The sequence below is a fragment of the Oncorhynchus masou genome, chromosome 30 (assembly GCF_036934945.1).
Source record: "Oncorhynchus masou masou isolate Uvic2021 chromosome 30, UVic_Omas_1.1, whole genome shotgun sequence".
Lineage (NCBI taxonomy): Eukaryota > Metazoa > Chordata > Actinopteri > Salmoniformes > Salmonidae > Oncorhynchus > Oncorhynchus masou.
In genome coordinates, this window is record NC_088241.1 from 10,768,835 (window position 1) to 10,791,456 (window position 22,622).

At 41.0% G+C, this 22,622-nt stretch overlaps 3 protein-coding genes across 6 annotated transcripts; 2 read left to right on the forward strand and 1 right to left on the reverse strand.

Annotated features, from left to right (window-relative positions):
- Positions 1–345: 345 nt before the first annotated feature.
- LOC135522056 (collagen triple helix repeat-containing protein 1-like) lies at positions 346–7,342 on the forward strand. 2 transcript variants are annotated; one of them, XM_064947969.1, is made up of 5 exons: positions 346–652; positions 1,516–1,599; positions 4,651–4,869; positions 5,166–5,382; positions 6,232–6,726. In XM_064947969.1, the coding sequence occupies exons 1-5, from the start codon at positions 542–544 to the stop codon at positions 6,372–6,374; spliced, it is 774 nt and encodes a 257-aa protein (XP_064804041.1). In that variant the 5' UTR covers positions 346–541; the 3' UTR covers positions 6,375–6,726. The 2 variants fall into 2 exon arrangements, with proteins under 2 accessions (XP_064804041.1, XP_064804042.1); XM_064947970.1 differs by lacking the exon at positions 1,516–1,599 and having other exon boundaries at positions 348–652; positions 6,232–7,342.
- Positions 6,820–18,958, reverse strand: LOC135522054 (solute carrier family 25 member 32-like). Of its 3 annotated transcripts, XR_010452642.1 has the most exons (8): positions 18,030–18,958; positions 17,632–17,782; positions 15,110–15,195; positions 14,298–14,452; positions 8,657–8,770; positions 8,178–8,323; positions 7,652–7,889; positions 6,820–7,612 (listed from the first exon to the last, which is right to left on the reverse strand). XR_010452642.1 is itself a non-coding variant. In XM_064947967.1 (7 exons), exons 1-7 carry the CDS (start codon positions 18,217–18,219, stop codon positions 7,766–7,768), a joined length of 966 nt encoding a protein of 321 aa, XP_064804039.1. In that variant the 5' UTR covers positions 18,220–18,958; the 3' UTR covers positions 6,820–7,765. The 3 variants fall into 3 exon arrangements, 2 of the variants coding, with proteins under 2 accessions (XP_064804039.1, XP_064804040.1); XM_064947967.1 differs by having other exon boundaries at positions 6,820–7,889; XM_064947968.1 differs by having other exon boundaries at positions 6,820–7,889; positions 18,650–18,955.
- A 59-nt stretch (positions 18,959–19,017) lies between these two features.
- LOC135522057 (tRNA selenocysteine 1-associated protein 1-like) lies at positions 19,018–22,287 on the forward strand. Its single transcript, XM_064947972.1, has 7 exons — positions 19,018–19,153; positions 19,532–19,629; positions 19,805–19,904; positions 20,127–20,179; positions 20,441–20,594; positions 20,752–20,785; positions 21,009–22,287. The coding sequence occupies exons 1-7, from the start codon at positions 19,130–19,132 to the stop codon at positions 21,152–21,154; spliced, it is 609 nt and encodes a 202-aa protein (XP_064804044.1). The 5' UTR covers positions 19,018–19,129; the 3' UTR covers positions 21,155–22,287.
- Positions 22,288–22,622: the final 335 nt, after the last annotated feature.

Consider the following 22,622-nt stretch of genomic DNA (forward strand, 5'->3'; position numbering starts at 1 on the left):
AGGTGGGAGGCCGATGACATCACCGATTCCCATCACACCAACTCCTTGAAGTTTGCAGTTGTGTCTAAAAACCCCACTATACATCAAAAGTGTTTTTTTCCTTTCCTTTAGTGTGTGCTCTTTACGTTATTTATACTTGAGATATCGCTTTTCAACAGTAAATGTTCCAAATTCGCTGGAGCCCTTTGTTATAGTGAAGCAATTGAGGGGGGACAAATAGCCTAAAACGGGTCTTGAACAAGTGACCACGTGGTTAACACACGTTCCAGTTCCAGACCAATAACACGCAGTAGGCTTACATTAAGATAATTTATGTTTTCAAATAAAATGTTATTTCCCGCCCATGACAACATACGAGAAGGTCCAGACATTTTACAAAGTTTAGTGACAAAAACTCATGAATCATACGCTATGTGAGAACACATTTATAGGCAGAGCATAGGCGCGCTCTTAGCTTCGCTCATCCACACTCACTTGAAGTACAGCGCAGCAGAGCAGCAGGGAAGTGCTGTGGTCTCTCGATCTTTTGGGAAAATAAAAGATGGTATCAGCTCTAGCTCGTCTGCTGCTCATCACCTGCGTGATTCTACCTTTCCATGGAGCAGAGAAATTGAGAAAGGCACTTGACAGGAAGGATGTTGAATACGAAAAGGTAAAAAAAAAAATCTCAAATCAACTATTGTGGGTTTAAAGATACACATCCCTCAAAGTGCCGCAACTACCGAATCTCATCCCGATTAATTTAACCAATGTTTAAGCCTTTAATTGTTGCAATTTCCTTTCATTATTTCATCATTTAGAATATCAAAACGTTTTTTTCAAAGATGTCTGCTTTTTTAGTGATTTTCAGTTCTATACCTACTATCATCATTTTGAATGTGCTGTGGATGATTGGTGCCACGTTGACCAGTGGCCACTCGCTAATGCTCTTTCAATATTATATGGCATGTTGGGCATAACTGATGCAAACAAGAAGTTGACAAAGGTCCAGCATGCAGAAGAATAACAAAGACCCAGACAGAAGTCATGAGTGGTCTGACTGGTTCATTGTTCACTGGGCACAGACGTCATTTCAACGTCGAGTTTGATTCATTTACATTACATTTACATTTAAGTCATTTAGCAGACGCTCTTATCCAGAGCGACTTCATTTGGTTCAGTTGTCAACTATCTTGAATTCAACGTGAAATCCACAAAAATGTCACCATGTCATTGGATTTCGGTTAAACGTTTTTTGGGGAAAAAAGACGACATTCCATTATGTTGGTTACTTTTTGCAAATCCAATGAGTTTTCCACGTTGATTCAACTCCCCACGTTGATTTAGTTGGGGTTGGAACTAAATGGAAACGAAATTTTCAACCAGTTTTTGCCCAGTTGGTTTAGCCTACTGTAAAATAGTGGGTGGGTCCTTTGGTGTACTCCTAGTTTAAACATCTGACGAGCAGTAAAGGACTGCATGGTAATAACTGAGTAATGTGATTTGATGAACAGCATCTTGTTATTATCTGTCTAGTGTACTGGAAACGATGCAGACAAACCAAACTGCACCAGAATCGCTGCTGAATCCGATTCAAGAACCTCTTATTTGAACAACATGGTAATAATCTCATCCTTTCCAGAGCATATAGCTTTTTCTTGCCAATGTAACGTTACTGTGTATTCTGTGTGTCTTTAGCAGCATGCTCTCACATTGGCTTGAAGTCTGCACACTGTTTGCTGAGACATCACTTTTTTCGCTATTTTAGGTCTTCTTTTTTCCAGCTCGTTTGAAAAGTTTGGATCTGTGTGTGGTGTTTTGGGGATTTCCCAATGTTAGTCCATAGTTGCAATAACATTCACTTTCTCCGTTATCACAGCAGTAGTATGTTTGTCTGTGTAAATTATAAACGCGGTATATTATACAGTAGGCTACTGCAGTTTGTTCAGCACGTTTCAGAAACAGAGGTTCCTTTGATGGCTTTTGAATTCTCTCCAGAAATAAATCAAACCCGAATAAACATCTGCGACATTCATTCCCTCAACTGTGGTCTTATAATTATATTGTATCCAGTCCTGTATGGCTCAGTTGATAGAGCACGGCGCTTGCAATGCCAGGATTGTGGGTTGGAGTCCCTGGACCACCCATATGTAACAATGCATGGATAAAAGTGTCTGCTAAATGGCATATGTTAATAAAGGATAATAACCACATTCAAATATATGTATAATCACAGATGCATTTACATATTGTCACTTATAGGCTACTTACTGTATTATGTATCTCAAATCCCATGCCTGTGCTCAAGTTCTTTTATAGGAGAATACTTGGTTTATCTTAGACACAATCTGTCATTTCACCAGCATGACCCTGGTACTTTGTTTGGTGAGCTGTGGGACCCAGACACATCACTCCCCCAGTCAGAACAGACCCCAGGTGACTCCATCATTGCCACTTAATGGCAAAAATAGACCGGGGTCTCGTTTTCCAATAGCGATGGAATGTAGGCGAGTGTTTTAACGATGCATCTTTCCTACAAAGGCCGAAGATATATCAGGCGTTTCCCCAAACACCATACAGAGATAATCGTCGCTAAGTGTATTGTTGGAGCACATGGTGATACTGTTAGGATCGAAAGAAAGCGAGTGCTGCTCTCGGATCAGCTTTCTCCATCATAATCTTCCCTTAAAGTTATAATGATTTCACAATACCGACGACGGAACAGTTCCTAGACCGAGAGAGATATTACTACTTATGGCTGGAAATATTGAGGGGTATTATTCTAATGATAAATTTGCACAAAATCACTGATTTGGCAGATCATTGTGCACATGTTAGGCTACACATCATAAAATATGTTGAGACAAATTAAAGACAGCAAAATATAACACATTTTATTAAACATGAAATGTATTTCAATATGATTGAAATAGGCCTATAGCTTACTGTTTATATTTTAATGCGGTCATCTCTCATTTGAAACATATTTTTATAGGTCGCTAGTTTGTATCATTTGCAAAGACAGTGGCAACTTTGATTTTTTTTTTGTTCTGAAGTTATCATGCTTACAGAGATTGATTCTATGTTTAGCAGAGATCTTCTGTGTATAAAGTGACGTGTGAGGGCAAAAAAGCATCTTTACGGCACGCTTAGCTGTTCTATGAGTGGTCTGAGGCAGGCGTTAGATTTCGAGTGTTTTCAAGTGCAACGTTAATAACGATGGTTTTGGGAAACAGCTCGGAGATACAACGATGCTCCTACGAAGGTTCTAACAATGAACTTAAGATGCTTTTGGGAAACCGGGCCCAGGTCTCTTCAAGCCTGGTATATTGCTCACTATACCATTTGTGTCTCGACAGCTGGAATTTAAATGCGACATGTAATTACATAGTCTACCCCATTTTATATTTGATTTTGGCATTCCTGAAATTCTCATTGTCTAAAAGTAATATGAACAATATCAGCTCAAGTTAGTTATTGAAATAACCAGTTCACTGTAATATAAGCAGAAGTTGTCTTTGGTTTCTTTTTTGTTATAGAAGACTCAGGATTTGCACAGCACAGCACAACCTAGCACAGCACAGCTGCATGACTAATAAAAAGCGGAGATTTTCCTAGCCGATTCTCAACGGTTACTTATGACTTCATTGAGCACTGGCTCATTTGTTCCTGTTTGTTTATATCCTTTGAGTGAATGTTCTTGATCTGAGAACATGGCTACATTATTTATTCTGATACAATGTGCTTAGCTAAGAGTATCACAAGTTTGTATGTTAAATACTGGACTCTAGGCCGAGTACATCAGACAACAGCACAGAAAAATACTTCCTGATTTCCCCCCATTTACATTTACTGAGTTGCTGATTCACCAAGTATATCTACTTTTGAGAGTTACGATAAGCAGTCATGTTAGAGAAGCATGGTTTCTCTCTCTGTGTGGTATGGTTACTCTGGCCAGCCAGCCTGTCTGTATGTCTTTGAGTCACTGTGAGTAAGAGGCAGCATCTGTTTAAACAAAAACAGAACTGGACATTGAATCATGCTGGTCTGTCTGTCTCAAGTCACTGACTGACCACAAACACAGGAACACAGATTTACACTCTGAATTCCTGCTTCATTCACTCTGTCACTCACGTATTTTGGTCACAAAAGGCCCAGACATTTGACATCTTCTTTTGCACTTTTGTGATTGGGAGTCAAGTCCCCCTGGACACAAACTGGTTGAATCAGTGTTGTTTCCACATCATTTAAACAAACAAAAATTAATGTGATTGGATTTGCAAAAAGTCATCGACGTAAAGGAATTTCATAAATGTTTGTCTTTTTTTTCACACAACTTTTAGCCTAAATTCATGACAAGGTTCACATTTCTGTTGATTTCAGATTGAATTCACATTAGACAACTCAATCAACTGTAAATCAAAACGAGATATTGAACTGACGCCTGTGTCCACCATTATCCATTGCAGGTCTAGATGTTCATTGTGGGCACATACATTTGATGTAGTTCATATGATGCTTAGATGACAACCTGGTATTTCTTATCTCTAGGTGGTATGTTATTAGTGTGGTTATTAGAACAGTCTGTTTCTCCTTCTTGTTCCCCATTATAACAGTGTCTCTCTCTCTCCCTCCATCTCTTCCTCTCTCCCTCCCTCTCTCATTCTCCAGTACAACAGCTGCCCCCAGGGTCCGGCTGGCACCCCTGGCAGGGAGGGTAACCCTGGCACCAATGGCATCCCTGGGACCCCTGGCATCCCGGGGCGCGATGGCATCAAGGGGGAGAAAGGAGAGTGTGTGAGTGAGGTGTTTGAGGAGCCCTGGAAACCCAACTACAAGCAGTGTGCCTGGAACTCACTCAACTATGGGATCGACTTGGGCAAGATAGCTGTAAGTGGCTGGCAATGCTCATTAGACAGGATCTGGGGCACAGAGTAATATAGTTACATCAGCATTATTACTATATTGATCATCCATAATAATGTTGATTGTGTTCATTTAGAGAAAAGCATTCGTTAACATGTTATTTTAATTTGCTCTTAAGACTCTGTACTAACAGTATAATTACTGTTAACAACATTGTATTATTCACACTGAATTGAAACGAGACATGAATACAAAACATAAAACATTGAAGATGCTATCATTGGATGCTAGTGTCTCCACCTCTTGTGTCTCCCCTGTAGGACTGTACATTCACCAAGCTGCGTTCAGACAGTGCCCTGCGTGTGCTCTTCAGCGGCTCCCTGAGGCTGAAGTGTAAGACAGCCTGCTGCCAGCGTTGGTACTTCACCTTCAACGGAGCTGAGTGTACAGGACCTCTGCCCATCGAGTTCATCATCTACCTCGACCAAGGCAGCCCTGAGCTCAACTCCACCATCAACATACACAGAACCTCATCTGGTAATCAACCTTACACTCACTATACACAGAACCTCATCTGGTAATCAACCTTACACTCACTATACACAGAACCTCATCTGGTAATCAACCTTACACTCACTATACACAGAACCTCATCTGGTAATCAACCTTACACTCACTATACACAGAACTTCATCTGGTAATCAACCTTACACTCACTATATACAGAACCTCATCTGGTAATCAACCTTACACTCACTATACACAGAACCTCATCTGGAAATCAACCTTAGACTCACTATACACAGAACCTCATCTGGTAATCAACCTTACACTCACTATATACAGAACCTCATCTGGTAATCAACCTTACACTCACTATATACAGAACCTCATGTGGTTACAGATTATACCACCAACATGTATAGCTCATCCGGTAAGTGGAACGGAGCTAAACTGAGCTATTTTAGCTAGTGGTAGCCATTTGTTTGTGGTGGTATTTTGCTTATATATCTCAAATGTGAAATCTATTGTAGCCTTAAAATATGAATAATATCTCTACTATTACTGTTTAAATTCTACTGTGAAGCAAGACATTTTGCATATGCATGCCCACTTCATAGTTTTCTGTAGCTGCCAAGATCACCAGTGTAGCAAGACCAAAACAAAGCCATTAACAGCCCTCGTATTGGCACACATACGGCAGTGTGTGTGTTCAATGTAACTCAGGAAGTTGTCTTGTAAATATACCTCAATGACCTTAGTACTTTTCTCAGTGACACTTTGCCTTAAGTTGCCCTTATACCCTTTTAACTATGCATTAATGACTGTAGAAACAACACTTTGTTAACAGTCGTTAGAGTAACTCCTCTTCTTGTCTTGTCCCAGTTGAAGGGTTGTGTGAGGGGATCCGGGCAGGCCTGGTGGACGTGGCTATCTGGGTGGGGACCTGTGCTGACTACCCCAGAGGAGATGCATCTACAGGGTGGAACTCTGTATCCAGGGTCTTCATAGAGGAGCTGCCCAAATGAGGCCTTATTTATTAAGTGATGGGACCAGGCCCCATAGAGAAAGAACCCCTAACAATCCTTCTGAAGCCTTTGACTACATATCAGTTTAGTTTCTGGATGGGTTCCTAGTCTTTGACAATGTCCTCTGGCCAATCAGACAACTTCAGTTGTGGCTAAAGCCTACTACAGTATCACTGATGTTCACTTGAATGTTTTGTACTACAGCACCTGGGTAGGGTCTAGTTTATTGGCCACCTGAAATTAGATTTATTCCTCATTAGTCCCATTCCTGTTTAATAAGGCAATAATTTGAATTACTGTCAATTAAGTCATATTATATGAATCATGCATTGTGTTACTCATTACACTATAACATGTTTTCCTATCGGATATGTTTTTTGAAAATTGGTGAATTCATAAAGAAATGCATAGGTATATATTTTTTAAGTGACAAGTTAACACGACACAGCTTTAAAATTTTATCTGAAGCAAAAAAATCTAACAAATGTTTTCCTATCAAAGAAGAACATAATTTTAACATTGGTTTATGCATTACCAGGCAAATGAATAAAGAAATGCATGTGTTAATATCTTTTTCAAGTGAAAAGTGAACACATGACAGCTGTTAAATGTAATCTGAAGCTACAAAAAGCTAACAAATGTTTTACTATCAGAGAACTTTTGTTGCATGACCAGGTGAATTCATTAAAAAAGGAATGTGTTCATATTGTTTTGAAATGACAAGTGAACACAGCACAGCAAAATGTAAAATTATCTGAAATGAAAAAGCAACATAAAGCATTAAACTTTAGTAGAACATTTTAACCGAAAATTAACTAATGCCAATTCAACACTGATATTTCAGATTAAGACTTCTGAAATTAACATTATTTCAAAGATGTTAAACGGTGCAATCAGTCATCTGTGATCATTTCCTATGACATAATTATATGCACTACAGTATGACACCAATACATTAAATAAAAACAAATTGGGCGTACATTAGTCCCCTGAAAATAGCAGGTATGCTCTTTTAACACACACACACATCACAGCCAGCAGCATTGAAATGGTTCATTTTGCTTTGATGTTTCACACCCACATCCTGTATAGTATCTCCAGTGAGGTCTGTTCTTCTCTGATGCATCCAAGGAAGAGACAGAGACCAGTCTTTAATTATCAGCATTGTCAGCATCATGTTTTGACTCGGCTGCCAGAGGTGCATCCAGGTAACATGTCTGCTTCAGTTGTCCAGTTACCTGCTGTGACAGTTCTGGAGACTTCAGTTGTCCAGTTACCTGCTGTGACAGTTCTGGAGACTTCAGTTCATGGCTTATCTTATCTAGCGCCACATACACTGTCCGAGTCCCTTCCTTTTTGTGGTCCTTCCATGGCTGTCTCCTTAGTCCTCCTCACTTCTGGCCCATCAGGAAGCGAGACACGTTCTCATAGACCACGAAGGTGATACAGCAGGCTGGGGTGACACGGATCAGGTTGGGCACCATGCCTTTATAGAACCCTACAGCTCCCTCATTCCTGTGGAGGGGCCAAAAGAAACACAGTAGTCACTATGTGGGAGAAGAAAAAAAACAGACTGAAATGGCAAGATTGGAATGGGCGTTATAGCAAGCTTTCTCATGGCTCTCTGTAGGGTTAGAGTTTGAAGCTGCAGATCTTCGTTGCTTCACACTGTTATGTTACCTAACCCATGAACATGGTTATATGCCCAGTTAATAGTCAATTATACCAAGTTTTGGCAAGTTAACCTAAAACTAGCTGTTTTCCCTGTATGTACAGTTAACCAACAGTGTGGTCTTGGCCTACCTCCATGTCCTCCTGACCACATCCAGGACTCCATTGTACTTATTATGCTGGTCCTGCAGGCGAGCCCGCACCACCTGGTAAGGGTATGTGGTAGCCACAGCAAATATTTTGGATAGAGCTGCCATTGTGATATATTCCAATGGATTCTGGTCAGACCGAGAGAGAGAGAGAGGTTTGGAGGAATGATGCCTGTGAGTCACTTCTTTCAGAAGCATTACAATAATTCTTCCAGAAATCCTGCAACACTTAGATGTGTGTTTTCTTTATAAGTACGTTAAAGGTTTATTCCCCATATGGTTGAGTCATTAAAACTAGGTGTGGTTATCAAAGTCAGTAATTCTTCCAGAAATCCTGCAACACTTAGATGTGTGTTTTCTTTATAAGTACGTTAAAGGTTTATTCCCCATATGGTTGAGTCATTAAAACTAGGTGTGGTTATCGAAGTCTTAATGTTTCCTCACTCTGCAGTCTGCACTCACCAGTTTAGCTTCTGAAGGCATTTTCTTGTATTTGTTGTAGTCTCTCTTCAACTCCTCATAGGCCATGAACTGCAATGCCCCATGTGACGTGCCAAATAAACCAGGAACATACCCCTGGAGGATTAAACACAGAGGTCATTATCTGTACCTGACAAATAAACTTTGAAATGAAATGTTATATATTATCTTCCAAATCCAATTGATATGATCATGGTATTTATAATATTGAAAAATACTTATAGCTGATTTAAAGACACTAATATCTTGAAAGACAATTTATCCTATCGACTACCCAGGCTGTTCAATTCCAGTCCTGGAGGTCTGAAACACTTCTGTTTTTGTTTCTACCTGGTAGTTAATTGCACTCAACTGGTGTCCCAGGTCTGAATTAGTCCCTTATTAGAAGTAGAGGATGACAACCAGAAGTGTTTTGGGCTTAGAGGACTGACATTGATCAGCCCTGCCCTGTGCACGATCTACTCCTACTAGCACTACTAACTACTTTATTGAGGAAAACATGTACTTATTACTATGACTGTGAACAGCTGTGTAAAGTAGTTAAGTAAAAATACTTTAACATACTACTTAAGTAGTTTTTGGGGTAGCTGTACTGGTTTGGTGCAGTCTGGATTGCCTAATATAAGGAATTTAAAATGACTGATACTTTTGCTTTTTATACTTAAGTATATTTTAGTAATTACATTTACTTTTTATATCTGGTTTTGAAGTATATTTAAAACCAGATACTTAAACTTTTAATCAAGTAGTATTTTAATGGGCGACTTTCACTTGAGTCGTTCCCTATGAATGTGTCTTTACTTTTACTGAAGTATGACAATTTGGTACTTTTTCCACCACTGACTGAAATGTTGTTGTCTCACCTAGCTATCTTAATTAAGATGAATGCACTAAATGTATGTCCCTCTGGATAAGAGTGTGCTAGAATTGCTCAAATGTAAAATGAATGTACTGCCCCCTAGTGGTAGTCTACAAGACATACATTCAAATTTTATGCAACTACAGTACATGTAAAACTTCAATAAAAGCAAATTACCAAATTCACATAGAAATTTGAGTTATAGGTATGTCACTCATTGAAAGCATGTCTAAGAAGTGGTACATCTGTTCTGTGTGGCTATTTATATGCTTCTTGTTCTTAAGTTTTGTTTTGCGTTTTTTACTTTCAGTTTTGTACACCAGCTTCAAACATCTGAAAATACAATATTTTGGGGTATGGAAAAGCTATTTCACAGCGGTTTAGATGGTACAATGATTCTCTACACCACACTAAATTAAATGAGGCTAACTCAAATCAAAGTTTATTTGTCACGTGGGCCAAATACAACCGTACAGTGAAATGCTTACTTACAAGCTTTAACCAACAGTGTAATAAACTATTTTTTTTAAGTATTAGGTGAACAATAGGTAAGTAATGAAATACAAACAACCATAAAAAGACAGTGATAAATAACAGTAGCGAAGCTATACACAGGCAGCTGTTAGTCGGGTTGATTGAGGTAGTATGTACAGTGCCTTGCGAAAGTATTCGTCCCCCTTGAACTTTGCGACCTTTTGCCACATTTCAGGCTTCAAACATAAAGATATAAAACTGTATTTTTTGTGAAGAATCAACAACAAGTGGGACACAATCATGAAGTGGAACGACATTTATTGGATATTTCAAACTTTTTTAACAAATCAAAAACTGAAAAATTGGGCGTGTAAAATTATTCAGCCCCTTTACTTTCAGTGCAGCAAACTCTCTCCAGAAGTTCAGTGAGGATCTCTGAATGATCCAATGTTGACCTAAATGACTAATGATGATAAATACAATCCACCTGTGTGTAATCAAGTCTCCGTATAAATGCACCTGCACTGTGATAGTCTCAGAGGTCCGTTAAAAGCGCAGAGAGCATCATGAAGAACAAGGAACACACCAGGCAGGTCCGAGATACTGTTGTGAAGACGTTTAAAGCCAGATTTGGATACAAAAAGATTTCCCAAGCTTTAAACATCCCAAGGAGCACTGTGCAAGCGATAATATTGAAATGGAAGGAGTATCAGACCACTGCAAATCTACCAAGACCTGGCCGTCCCTCTAAACTTTCAGCTCATACAAGGAGAAGACTGATCAGAGATGCAGCCAAGAGGCCCATGATCACTCTGGATGAACTGCAGAGATCTACAGCTGAGGTGGGAGACTCTGTCCATAGGACAACAATCAGTCGTATATTGCACAAATCTGGCCTTTATGGAAGAGTGGCATGAAGAAAGCCATTTCTTAAAGATATCCATAAAACGTGTCGTTTAAAGTTTGCCACAAGCCACCTGGGAGACACACCAAACATGTGGAAGAAGGTGCTCTGGTCAGATGAAACCAAAATTGAACTTTTTGGCAACAATGCAAAACGTTATGTTTGGCGTAAAAGCAACACAGCTCATCACCCTGACCACACCATCTCCACTGTCAAACATGGTGGTGGCAGCATCATGGTTTGGGCCTGCTTTTCTTCAGCAGGGACAGGGAAGATGGTTAAAATTGATGGGAAGATGGATGGAGCCAAATACAGGAACATTCTGGAAGAAAACCTGATGGAGTCTGCAAAAGACCTGAGACTGGGACGGAGATTTGTCTTCCAACAAGACAATGATCCAAAACATAAAGCAAAATCTACAATGGAATGGTTCAAAAATAAACATATCCAGGTGTTAGAATGGCCAAGTCAAAGTCCAGACCTGAATCCAATCGAGAATCTGCGGAAAGAACTGAAAACTGCTGTTCACAAATGCTCTCCATCCAACCTCACTGAGTTCGAGCTGTTTTGCAAGGAGGAATGGGAAAAGATGTCAGTCTCTCGATGTGCAAAACTGATAGAGACATACCCCAAGCGACTTACAGCTGTAATTGCAGCAAAAAGTGGCGCTACAAAGTATTAACTTAAGGGGGCTGAATAATTTTGCACGCCCAATATCCAATAAATGTTGTTCCACTTCATGATTGTGTCCCACTTGTTGTTGATTCTTCACAAAAAAAGACAGTTTTATATCTTTATGTTTGAAGCCTGAAATGTGGCAAAAGGTCGCAAAGTTCAAGGGGGCCGAATACTTTCACAAGGCACTGTATATGTATATATGGTTAAAGTGACTATGCATATATGATGAACAGAGAGTAGCAGTAGCATAAAAGAGGAGTTGGCGGGTGATGGGACACAATGCAGATAGTCTGTGTAGCCAATGTGCGGGAGCTCTGGTTGGTCGGGCTAATTGGGGTAGTATGTACATGAATGTATAGTTAAAGTGACTATGCATATATGATAAACAGAGAGTAGCAGCAGCGTAAAAGAGTTGTTGGGGGGAACACAATGCAAACAGTCCGGGTGCCATTTGATTACCTGTTCAGGAGTCTTATTAGAACTACACTGCTCAAAAAAATGAAGGGAACACTTAAACAACACAATGTAACTCCAAGTCAATCACACTTCTGTGAAATCAAACTGTCCACTTAGGAAGCAACACTGATTGACAATAAATTTCACATGCTGTTGTGCAAATGGAATAGATAACAGGTGGAAATTATAGGCAATTAGCAAGACACCCCCAATAAAGGAGTGGTTCTACAGGTGGTGACCAGACCACTTCTCAGTTCCTATGCTTCCTGGCTGATGTTTTGGTCACCTTTGAATGCTGGCGGTAGCATGAGACGGAGTCTACAACCCACACACGTGGCTCAGGTAGTGCAGCTCATCCAGGATGGCACATCAATGCGAGCTGTGGCAAGAAGGTTTGCTGTGTCTGTCAGCGTAGTGTCCAGAGCATGGAGGCGCTACCAGGAGACAGGCCAGTACATCAGGAGACGTGGAGGAGGCCGTAGGAGGGCAACAACCCAGCAGCAGGACCGCTACCTCCGCCTTTGTGCAAGGAGGTGCAGGAGGAGCACTGCCAGAGCCCTGCAAAATGACCTCCAGCAGGCCACAAATGTGCATGTGTCTGCTCAAACAGTCAGAAACAGACTCCATGAGGGTGGTATGAGGGCCCGACGTCCACAGGTGGGGGTTGTGCTTACAGCCCAACACCGTGCAGGACGTTTGGCATTTGCCAGAGAACACCAAGATTGGCAAATTCGCAACTGGCGCCCTGTGCTCTTCACAGATGAAAGCAGGTTCACACTGAGCACGTGACAGACGTGACAGAGTCTGGAGACGCCGTGGAGAACGTTCTGCTGCATGCAACATCCTCCAGCATGACCGGTTTGGCGGTAGGTCAGTCATGGTGTGGGGTGGCATTTCTCCATGTGCTCGCCAGAGGTAGCCTGACTGCCATTAGGTACCGAGATGAGATCCTCAGACCCCTTGTGAGACCATATGCTGGTGCGGTTGGCCCTGGATTCCTCCTAATGCAAGACAATGCTAGACCTCATGTGGCTGGAGTGTGACAGCAGTTCCTGCAAGAGGAAGGCATTGATGCTATGGACTGGCCCGCCCCTTCCCCAGACCTGAATCCAATTGAGCACATCTGGGACATCATGTCTCGCTCCATCCACCAACGCCACGTTGCACCACAGACTGACCAGGAGTTGGCGGATGCTTTAGTCCAGGTCTGGGAGAAGATCCCTCAGGAGACCATCCGTCACCTCACCAGGAGCATGCCCAGGCCTTGTAGGGAGGTCATACAGGCACGTGGAGGCCACACACACTACTGAGCCTCATTTTGACTTGTTTTAAGGACATTACATCAAAGTTGGATCAGCCTGTAGTGTGGTTTTCCACTTTAATTTTGAGTGTGACTCCAAATCCAGACCTCCATGGGTTGATAAATTTGATTTCCATTGATACTTTTTGTGTGATTTTGTTGTCAGCACATTCAACTATGTAAAGAAAAAAGTATTTAATACATTTTTTTGAGCAGTGTATTAGAATTTGTGAAACCAAGAAATGTCAGAGAGATTTCTGCATCTTTAATAGCCGTGGTGTCTATTTGCTTCAATCACTGAACACAATCTGTGCTTATTAGAGACAGGTTTCTATCTGAGCCAGGCGACTAGTTCCTTAATCCACACAGCTTTTGCTCAATCAAAAGTTGAAAGGACTACCACACTGTTTATTGTGACCAGTATGACCAGTATAAACATTATAATAACAAATTCATTGTAGATCAGACTTGCAAAGACTAGCGTGCCTATTATACACCCTATTTTCGCGCATCAGCTCCATAGAGAGCTCCAATTGATCTCGTGTTTTCTTTTTGGTGGCGCCATGGCTGGCAACAATGACAGAATAAATAAAAAAAATGTTGACTGTGGGAAGAACAGAGCTTTGTCCATGGTGACCACGTAAACAATTCATTTAGACCCAGCGTTTATTTGAAACAGGTGTTTATTTGCTGAAGTGTTTGCCGATGCCCGGATATTAAAAAGGACAGGTGGCTATTTGAGACAGCGTTAAAATTAAGTTTTATGGTACATTGCCTAATTTTAGGCTGTGAAGGATCATAAGGAGAAAACATGTTTACATATGACACCATTCACATGTCCTGCACATTCACTGGACCTGACCTGTAAGCAGACAAGAGTCCTAATAAGCTCTATTCAGGATACAGCCATCATACATACAGATGACAAAACCTGGGTTATACTGAGCCTCACCCTGTACAGTCCAGGTATCCCCTCATGCCGGTAGATCTTCACCAGTGCATCTATCATCCCTTTATACTGTTTCCTGGTGGGATCAGCGTTATACTGCAGCACCAGGCGAGTCTTAGTCACCCAGATAGGGTTGGTTAGGGTGAGAGTCAATATACCTGGAGACAGAGGAAGAGGTGAGTTTCTGAGCTATCACACACACGCACACAGCTGCATTTAGTGTACAACATGAATTAAACCAAACTACAAGCTCTACGCTACATTACATGGAGCCTGTGAAGCATGGAGCTGGTGAAGCCATCCCTATCTCATTAAGTTTAATTAAAGTCCCTTGAGGTTGGTAGAACACGACACAGAGCAGTCAGTGTCTTTCTTCCCTTTACCATTGTCTGGTAGTGAGTGCAGTGCATTAGTTTATTCCACTGAGCTCTCTAACATCATTAGGCTAGGGTAAATCAAATCACATGACTGTATATAGCCAAAAAAATAATAAAAGGTCAGAAAATTGACCACTAACTGTATATATATGTACTTTTTCCTGAGTCATAAGAGTCAAATATTTTGTTCCAACCAGCCAGTCACACGCCTGATTCAACTAATCAAAGTCTGGACTAGAGGAGCAGACTATGATATGTTTATTTAGCTGTGTAACGGTAACTGTTTGATTGGAATGAAAGCATGGACCGACCCACACTGGTCCAATGCGAATAGATCAAACAGTGTTGACCTTCCAAGTTGTGGTTATAGACATTGTATTGACCTCACACCACCATCAGTGTGTGTGTCCCTGGGGTCTAGACAAAGGCAGTACTAACCTGCTTGGGTGGCTGACAGCAGGTGTTCTGTGGCACTCAGTTCAGACTGACGCCCTTCCTTAGTGTACTCCTTGATGGCATTGTAACTGTGGGGGAAGGTAACACAGACAGTACAGAAAATTAATTGGACACTTCAATAGACAAATCCCTAAGCTATCATTGCTATTTAAAAGTGCTATTATCAACAGTCATGTTAAGTTATGAGTTCATATTTGATTGGATAGATCAGGGGATTTCAAACTGGGCTGCAGGGCATACACCCAATTTTTTTTTTTTTTTTTTGGGGGGGGGGGGGTTTAATGTGAAAAATAATTATTTTATGAATATTGCTAGCTGCAACAGAATACCATCGTGGATACAATTTTTTATGTCTCTCTGTCCAGTATGAAGGAAGTTAGAGGTAGTTTCACCAGCCAATGCCAACTAGAGTTAGCGTAATGACTTGAAGATTACACTAACAGTTAGCATGCTAGCTGTTTTGTTCAACCCGCTCTGGGGAAGTAGATAAATGGCTTCATTGCCAAAATCTCAAACTACCCATTTACTCATTCATTTTTTTTTTTTTTACTATTTTCTACGTTGTAGAATAATAGTGAATATATCAAAACTATGAAATAACACATGGAATAATTTAATAATCAACAAAGTGTTAAGGAAATCAACATTCATTTTATTTTTGAGATTCTTCAAAGTAGGCACCCTTTGCCTTGAAGACAGCTTTGCACACTCTTGGCATTCTGGGGCACCAGGTAGCCTAGTGGTTGGGCCAGTAACCGAAAGGTTGCAAGATCGAATCCCCGAGCTGACAAGGTAAAAATGTGTTGCTCTGCCACCGAACAAGGCAGTTAACCCACTGTCCCCAGGCTGTCATTGTAAATAAGAATTTGTTCTTAACTGACTTGCCTAGTTAAATAAAATAAAAAAATTAAAATTTAAATTCTCTCTTAACCAGCTTCATGAGGAATGCTTTTCCAACAGTCTTGAAGGAGTTCCCACATATGCTGAGCACTTGTTGGCTGCTTTTCCTTCACTCTGCGGTCCAACTCATCCCAAACAATCTCAATTGGGTTGAGGTCGGGTGATCGTGAAGGCCAGGTCATCTGATGCAACTCACCTTCTTGGTCAAAAAGCCCTTACACAGCCTGGATGTGTGTTTTTGGTCATTGTCCTAGCGAAAAACAAATGATAGTTCCACTAAGCCAAAACCAGATGGGATGGCGTATCACTACAGAATGCTGTGGTAGCCATGCTGCTTAAGTGTGCCTTGAATTCTAAATACATCACTGACAGTGTCACCAGCGAAGCACCCTCACACCTCCTCCTCCATGCTTCAGCCACACATGCAGAGATAATCCGTTCACCTACTCTACAGCTCACCAATAAACCGCAGTTGGAACCAAAAATCTCAAATTTGGACTCATCAGACTAAAGTACAGATTTCCACCCGTCTAATGTCCATTGCTTGTGTTTCTTGGCTCAAGCAAGTCTCTTCTTCTTATTGGTGTCCTTTAATAGTGGTTTCTTTGCAGCAATTCAACCATGAAGGCCTGATTCACAGTCTCCTCTGAACAGTTGATGTTGAGATGTGTCTGTTACTTGAACTCTGTGAAGCATTTATTTGGGCTGCAATTTGAGGTGCAGTTAACTCTAATGAACTTATCCTCTGCAGCAGAGGTAACGCTGGGTCTTCTATGGCGGTCCTCATGAGAGCCAGTTTCATCATAGTGCTTGATGGTTTTTGCGACTGCACTTGAAGAAACTTTCAAAGTTCTTTACATTTTCCAGATTGACTGACCTTCATGACTTAAAGTAATGATGGACTGTCGTTTCGCTTTGCTTATTTGAGCTGTTCTTGCCATAATATGGACTTGGTCTTTTACCAAATAGGGCTATCTTCTGTATACCACCCCTGTCACAACACAACTGATTGGCTCAAATGCATTAAGGAAAGAAATTCCACAAAGGAACTTTTAACAAGGCACGCTTGTTAATTTAAATGCATCCCAGATGACTACCTCATGAAGCTGGTTGAGAGAATGCCAAGAGTGTGCAAAGCTGTCATCAAGGCAAAATGTGGCTACTTTGAAGAATCTCAAATATAAAATATATTTGTTTTACACTTTTTTAGTTACTACATGATTCCATATGTGTTATTGTGTTATGTGTTATTGTCTTCACTATTATTCTACAATGTAGAAAATAGTAAAAGTAAAGATAAGTAAAAAACTTTTGACTGGTACTGTATATATTTTAAATAATACCACATTTGAGCACTAACAATCCAATAATAGCTAGACAGTCAGAGATTTTGTTATAATGTCTGAGCAGCAGAACACAGCATTAAGCATTGCAAAATGCATGGAATTGCTGGAAATTAGCTTTAAAACTGCAGAATTGTCTCTTAGCTCCATGCCAAACTGTGTAGAATTGCTGTAAACTAGCTTCAAATCTTCAAGTGTCATATTGTAAAGTTATTATCCCTGAGAAAGTAGACCGGTTTTACTTCTTCTGGTTATACATACAAGAAGAAGTAGAGGCCCCATGATGCCCCAGCACCCCAGATGTTGGGGGTGACTCCTTGGTAGAGTCCTCGAACCCCCTCCTGCTGCCACACATTTCTCAAACAATGAATAATGCCATTATATTTAGGTCTCAGGTCCAGTCCATCACTCACTGCAGGAAAAAGACAAGGCAGGGGAAAACATGCACTGTCAGAGTCAACAGAACATCAACTGTCCATTCAAGTTATAGCCAGGTAGCAAGCTACTCCTATGTTATTACCATGTGCCGATTGCATAATTTTCAGGTTCTTACACCTGTCAAAGGTAGAAGTTACCTAGCTGCTGAAAATACTTTTTAGTCAGGACAAATAAACACCTTGTAGCTAAGAGTTTTAGAGCCACACATTGACTTACGTTACCTGCAAACCTGATTTTGACTAGGTCAAGAGGGTGAAGCACCAGTGTTGACACGACTCCTCCACTGAGTCCTGCAACCAAATTCTCTATTTTGACATGGCTATAGACTTGCTGGATATGTCCAGTTATGGAGAAAGGGGTGCTACTTCCAGGGGATCCCGAAGAAGCAGGAAGTCCTGTAGCAGGACTCATGTTTACCTAGTTATTCTGTGAATTTAGCTTGAAGGTAACGTCAGCTAATGTTACTTGATTCTTTCGATTTTATTCAACTGAACGCGCACGCTATCGTGCTACTGTAAAATATAATCCCGGAATCCAAAAGGCACATACTTAAAGTAACCACATCATATTTTAAGACGTTTTAGTGACCCACGTTTTTGTCATGTGGTACAAGCTACATTTATGTTTGGCACGACCTTTCCAATGACTAGTTCGCAGCAGATATGCCCAGTTCAAAACAACTGGTACTCAGACCTCGGAAACCTCCGACTTCCGTGGGTTCAAGATAATTGGGAACTCGGAAAAAAAATAGCTCCAACTGGGAAAATCGTTTTGAACGTCATCCAACTCGGAATTCCAACTCGGAAACTCGGACATCTTTCTAGGGCTCCGAATTTCCTACCTAATATCACTGACTTCATGATTTGACCTCGTTTTTTCCCGCGTTTCCAGTTTTCTTACGATGCGGTGTTCAAACAACAGCCAACCCGGAAATCTCAGGCTTCCGACTTCAGTGCGTTCATGACAACTGGGAACTGGGAAAAACGAACTCCGCCTGAGAAAACGGTCATCCAACTCGGAATTCCAAGCCGGGAACTCGGGCCTTCTTCTCGAACTCGGTCTTCTCGAACTCGGTCTTTCCGACCTGAAGATCACTGACGTTTTTTTTATTCCCAGTTGTCTTGAACGCACCAAAAGCGCCAATACGTTTTAGGAAATGTGACGCAATGTGGAGGACTTTAATATCCCACAATGCAACAGTAAAAGGAACACCCCCAACCACCATCCACAAATCCTCTAGATGGCAGTCTGCAGATTTGCAACAATCGCAGCTTGTGTTATGAAGTTGTGTTTACGTTGGTGAACTAAAATTGTAAACAAAATGAGTTGCTTATGGATGGGTAACGTAAGTCCTGATATGTTATTATAACAACTTTGCATGCATAGAAAACTAGCATTAACATATCCTAGCTCTTGTGTGATTCCCACTTGAGGATAGCTAGTGTTACCTCCCCTCAGTGCTACCACCGTGATAACAACTAGCTCGTTAGCTAATAGATGCACCCTCACTGACAAGCCCCAAAGAGCCCCTAGTCTAGTGAAGACTGTCATTTCCAGGTGATAAAGACCACACCAAGTCAGTGACCCTGAACGTTTGAGAATATGTTCAGTTGAATGTAGCTAGCTAGCTAGATTGTAGAGTACAGAGTGTAGGCAACTTACAGTAGCTAGCTAGAGTATAGGTTGTCTGTTAAACTTAGTGTTTTTCTCTCATCCCCTGTAGTTGGAGCCTTATATGGACGAGAAGTTCATCTCTCGTGCATTCGCCACCATGGGAGAGCTTGTGGTGGGGGTGAGAATCATCCGGAACAAGATGAACTGGTAAGACGGGAGAACATTAGGCTACTACAATAGAATGTTTATGACTGATGCAGACTTTTTTTGTCTTTGGGGATGTCTTGTAGCTACTGTATTACTATCACTATTCAATAACAATAAATTGCACAACCATCAAACACGACACCTATGTGTTTTGGTCCTTCTCCACCTTGTCTAGGGGTGCGGCAGGCTATTGCTTTGTTGAGCTGGCAGACGAGGCCACTGCTGAGAGGTGTCTCAGGAAAGTTAACGGGAAGCCTCTCCCTGGAGCCACACCGGTACAGGACCACCACACACACACAGCACTTAATGATTCCACATTGATTTCCAATGCCGAATCAACCCATAGCCCCTACCTACTACACCTATTTCAGGCACTCTGAGAGGATTGGATAAGTATAGGGCATATGGTGAACTATTGATATAACCATTAACTTTATTAGAGATAAATAAGGTCTGGAATAATCCATTCTGAACAAAACACTCTCTCTTCTCTCCAGCCGAAGAGGTTCAAACTAAACCGCGCCACATACGGAAGACAAGGAGAGAACAGGTATGTACTGCATGCCTCTGAACTGACTTTGTCCAGGGACTAACAGAGCCTCCCTTCATACAGTAGAGAAGGTAGTTGTGAGTAGATGAAAGAAGACGCTTTTACTCCATTTGTTTGGTATGTTCAAGTTGTCTCCCATCACAGATGTAGGACATATCCCAAATAATCCACACTTTTCATTCATTACTCATTATTAATAGCATATTGATTTTTAATGACCTTTATGAATAAACATGATATTTTTCTTTCCTGTAAAAACAGAGGTGGTTACACAGACAACAGGTACAGTCAGCCATACTCGTACAACAACCAGTACTACCAACAGTACCCTGACTACTACTCCAACTGGGGCTATGACCAGAACACAGGCAGCTACGGAGGTTACAACTACAACCACTATGACTATAGCAACCAGGTGTGTTCTCCCACCCCCTCTACTCTACCGCTCTTTACATATAAATAAGCTGTACCATTCTAATGACTACTGAATATGTGATGTTAGAGGTTAATAACTGTGGTTCTCAGGGTTAGGGTATGGCTGTTGTGAGTAAAGACCTTTCTTTTTGTTTTAGGGTTATGGGGAGACTGAAGATGATGGACTGGAGTGTGAGTGCTCTCTTTTCTTTCATTTCTCTCTTTCTTTCTCATTTCTCTCAAAAAAGCAGCTTAAGTACTTGACACTATTTGATATAATGTATTGGACCCAGGCCTGGAGTATAGCCTTCAAACTGTCCAGTCTGTCTGATCTTTAAGGCTCTCGGGCTGTGCCCCTTTGTCTGTGTGCCTGACTGTGTTCTTACTGTGTGCCTTGCGTGTGTGCCTCCTGCAGACCCCATGGTGGCATTGGATGTGGTGGCTGCCAACAGGCAGTACATGGAGGAGAGTGAGGAGCTGTATGATGCCCTCACAGACTGCCACTGGCCTACCCTGGAGCCTCCCGGTCCTACTGCTGTTGCACCATCCAAGGCACAGTAGAGCTAGCAGACCCCCTGGTCCACAGACAGCAACAGTCAGACTCTCTCAACCTCTCGATGTGGATTGTTTGGAACAGCCCAGTGTGAAGGTTCAAAGGGTAAAGGCATCTCGTCCTGCCTGCCAAGAGTAGCTGGTCATCAGTGTATGGTACTCTTGCAATGGGCTAAGCTAAGCAAACAGACCACAGTGTATGATTTGTGTGAACCCAGCTCCAGTGACTGAAAGGATGCTCCCCTCATGTTTGAATTTTTATTGCTCACCCCCACTCATTTCTTTTGGGTTATTGGGCACTGGTTTTGTTCCAATTGATTGCCCAATGAACAGGCTTGTTTCGGTGCTTGATGTCTTTGTAATCATCTTAAAGGACCGAAGTGCGATTATGAGCCTCTTGTCTTTTCCCTCCCTCACATAGCTTCCTTTTCATATTTATTGTCCACACTGGAAAATAGAATAAGATTGAAATATAATCCCTATTCGACACCCTATTCAACCTATTGATTATCTATCTAGGGTCACTTGCTTCTTATTGTGGAGTGGAAGACTGTGTAGTGGGTGTTTTAAACCTTTCTCCTCCATGTTATAATTTGAAAGCTGTGGTACAGACAGGATTGTTGATTCTGCTTTGTGTAAATAATCTTCAACAGAAGACAATGTGGAGGTGCGTGTATTCATTCTCAATTCATCAGTAGCACTTTATAATAACTTACATGAATAATACGTTATAAATGCTTCATAAATTAATATATATGCTTTTTCGTGTTTTCATATAGTGAAATACTTTAAGTAGGTTATGAATGCTTATTCATTAGAGTTATTATAAAGTGGAACTGTTTCATCAATGTCAAATGGAATGTCCTGTTTAGCAGAATATGATGGTATTCTTTAAGGCTAGTCTACGGATCACCTCATATTACTGTAGTAGAAATACAGTATCAGATCAGCTTGTTCAGTGTTAATTAGCTCCGAGACCACATGCTGACTGCAGCGAAGAATATCCGTATCTACAAGCTCACATCACCAGTGTTCATATGTCTTGCTTTTGAAGATAAATACATGTGACATTGATGCTCTGAGACCGACATGTATTAAAAGCTAATTTTGATACATTTAATTAATTATATAACATATTTGGTTGTGAATTTATTGCATTTTTTGTCTTTTAATTTGTTATTTTTCAGGAGTGTAGCTATGTCTTGACAATGTGGAACAACCTAATTCCGAAAAAAACTTTAGGGCCCAAAAATAATCTGTTACTCTATATGAAAAGATTAACTAAAAACCTGCTCCGGTAATAACAGAGTAGTGAAGCACAAAAAAATATGATATATGTTTTTACTCCATGCACATGAAAATCCATCTTTTACGGGGGGGTTATTCCGTCCTAGAATCCTCCTTAATTATAGGCTGGAATCAGAATCCTGAAGTGAAACAATAGTGAAACAGAGCCATTCAGGTTGCATCCAGCTAC

Coding starts and splice junctions, on each gene's coding strand:
- LOC135522056 (XM_064947969.1), top strand. CDS start 542: ATGGTATCAGCTCTAGCTCGTCTGCTGCTCATCACCTGCGTGATTCTA. Junction 653..1,515: donor AGGATGTTGAATACGAAAAG/GTAAAAAAAAAA, acceptor TTATCTGTCTAG/TGTACTGGAAACGATGCAGA. Junction 1,600..4,650: donor CCTCTTATTTGAACAACATG/GTAATAATCTCA, acceptor CTCATTCTCCAG/TACAACAGCTGCCCCCAGGG.
- LOC135522054 (XM_064947967.1), bottom strand. CDS start 18,219: ATGAGTCCTGCTACAGGACTTCCTGCTTCTTCGGGATCCCCTGGAAGT. Junction 17,783..18,029: donor AGTCAAAATCAGGTTTGCAG/GTAACGTAAGTC, acceptor TTTTTCCTGCAG/TGAGTGATGGACTGGACCTG. Junction 8,771..14,297: donor GGATACCTGGACTGTACAGG/GTGAGGCTCAGT, acceptor TTAATCCTCCAG/GGGTATGTTCCTGGTTTATT.
- LOC135522057 (XM_064947972.1), top strand. CDS start 19,130: ATGAGTTGCTTATGGATGGGTAAC. Junction 19,630..19,804: donor ATCCGGAACAAGATGAACTG/GTAAGACGGGAG, acceptor CACCTTGTCTAG/GGGTGCGGCAGGCTATTGCT. Junction 20,595..20,751: donor ACTATGACTATAGCAACCAG/GTGTGTTCTCCC, acceptor TTTTTGTTTTAG/GGTTATGGGGAGACTGAAGA.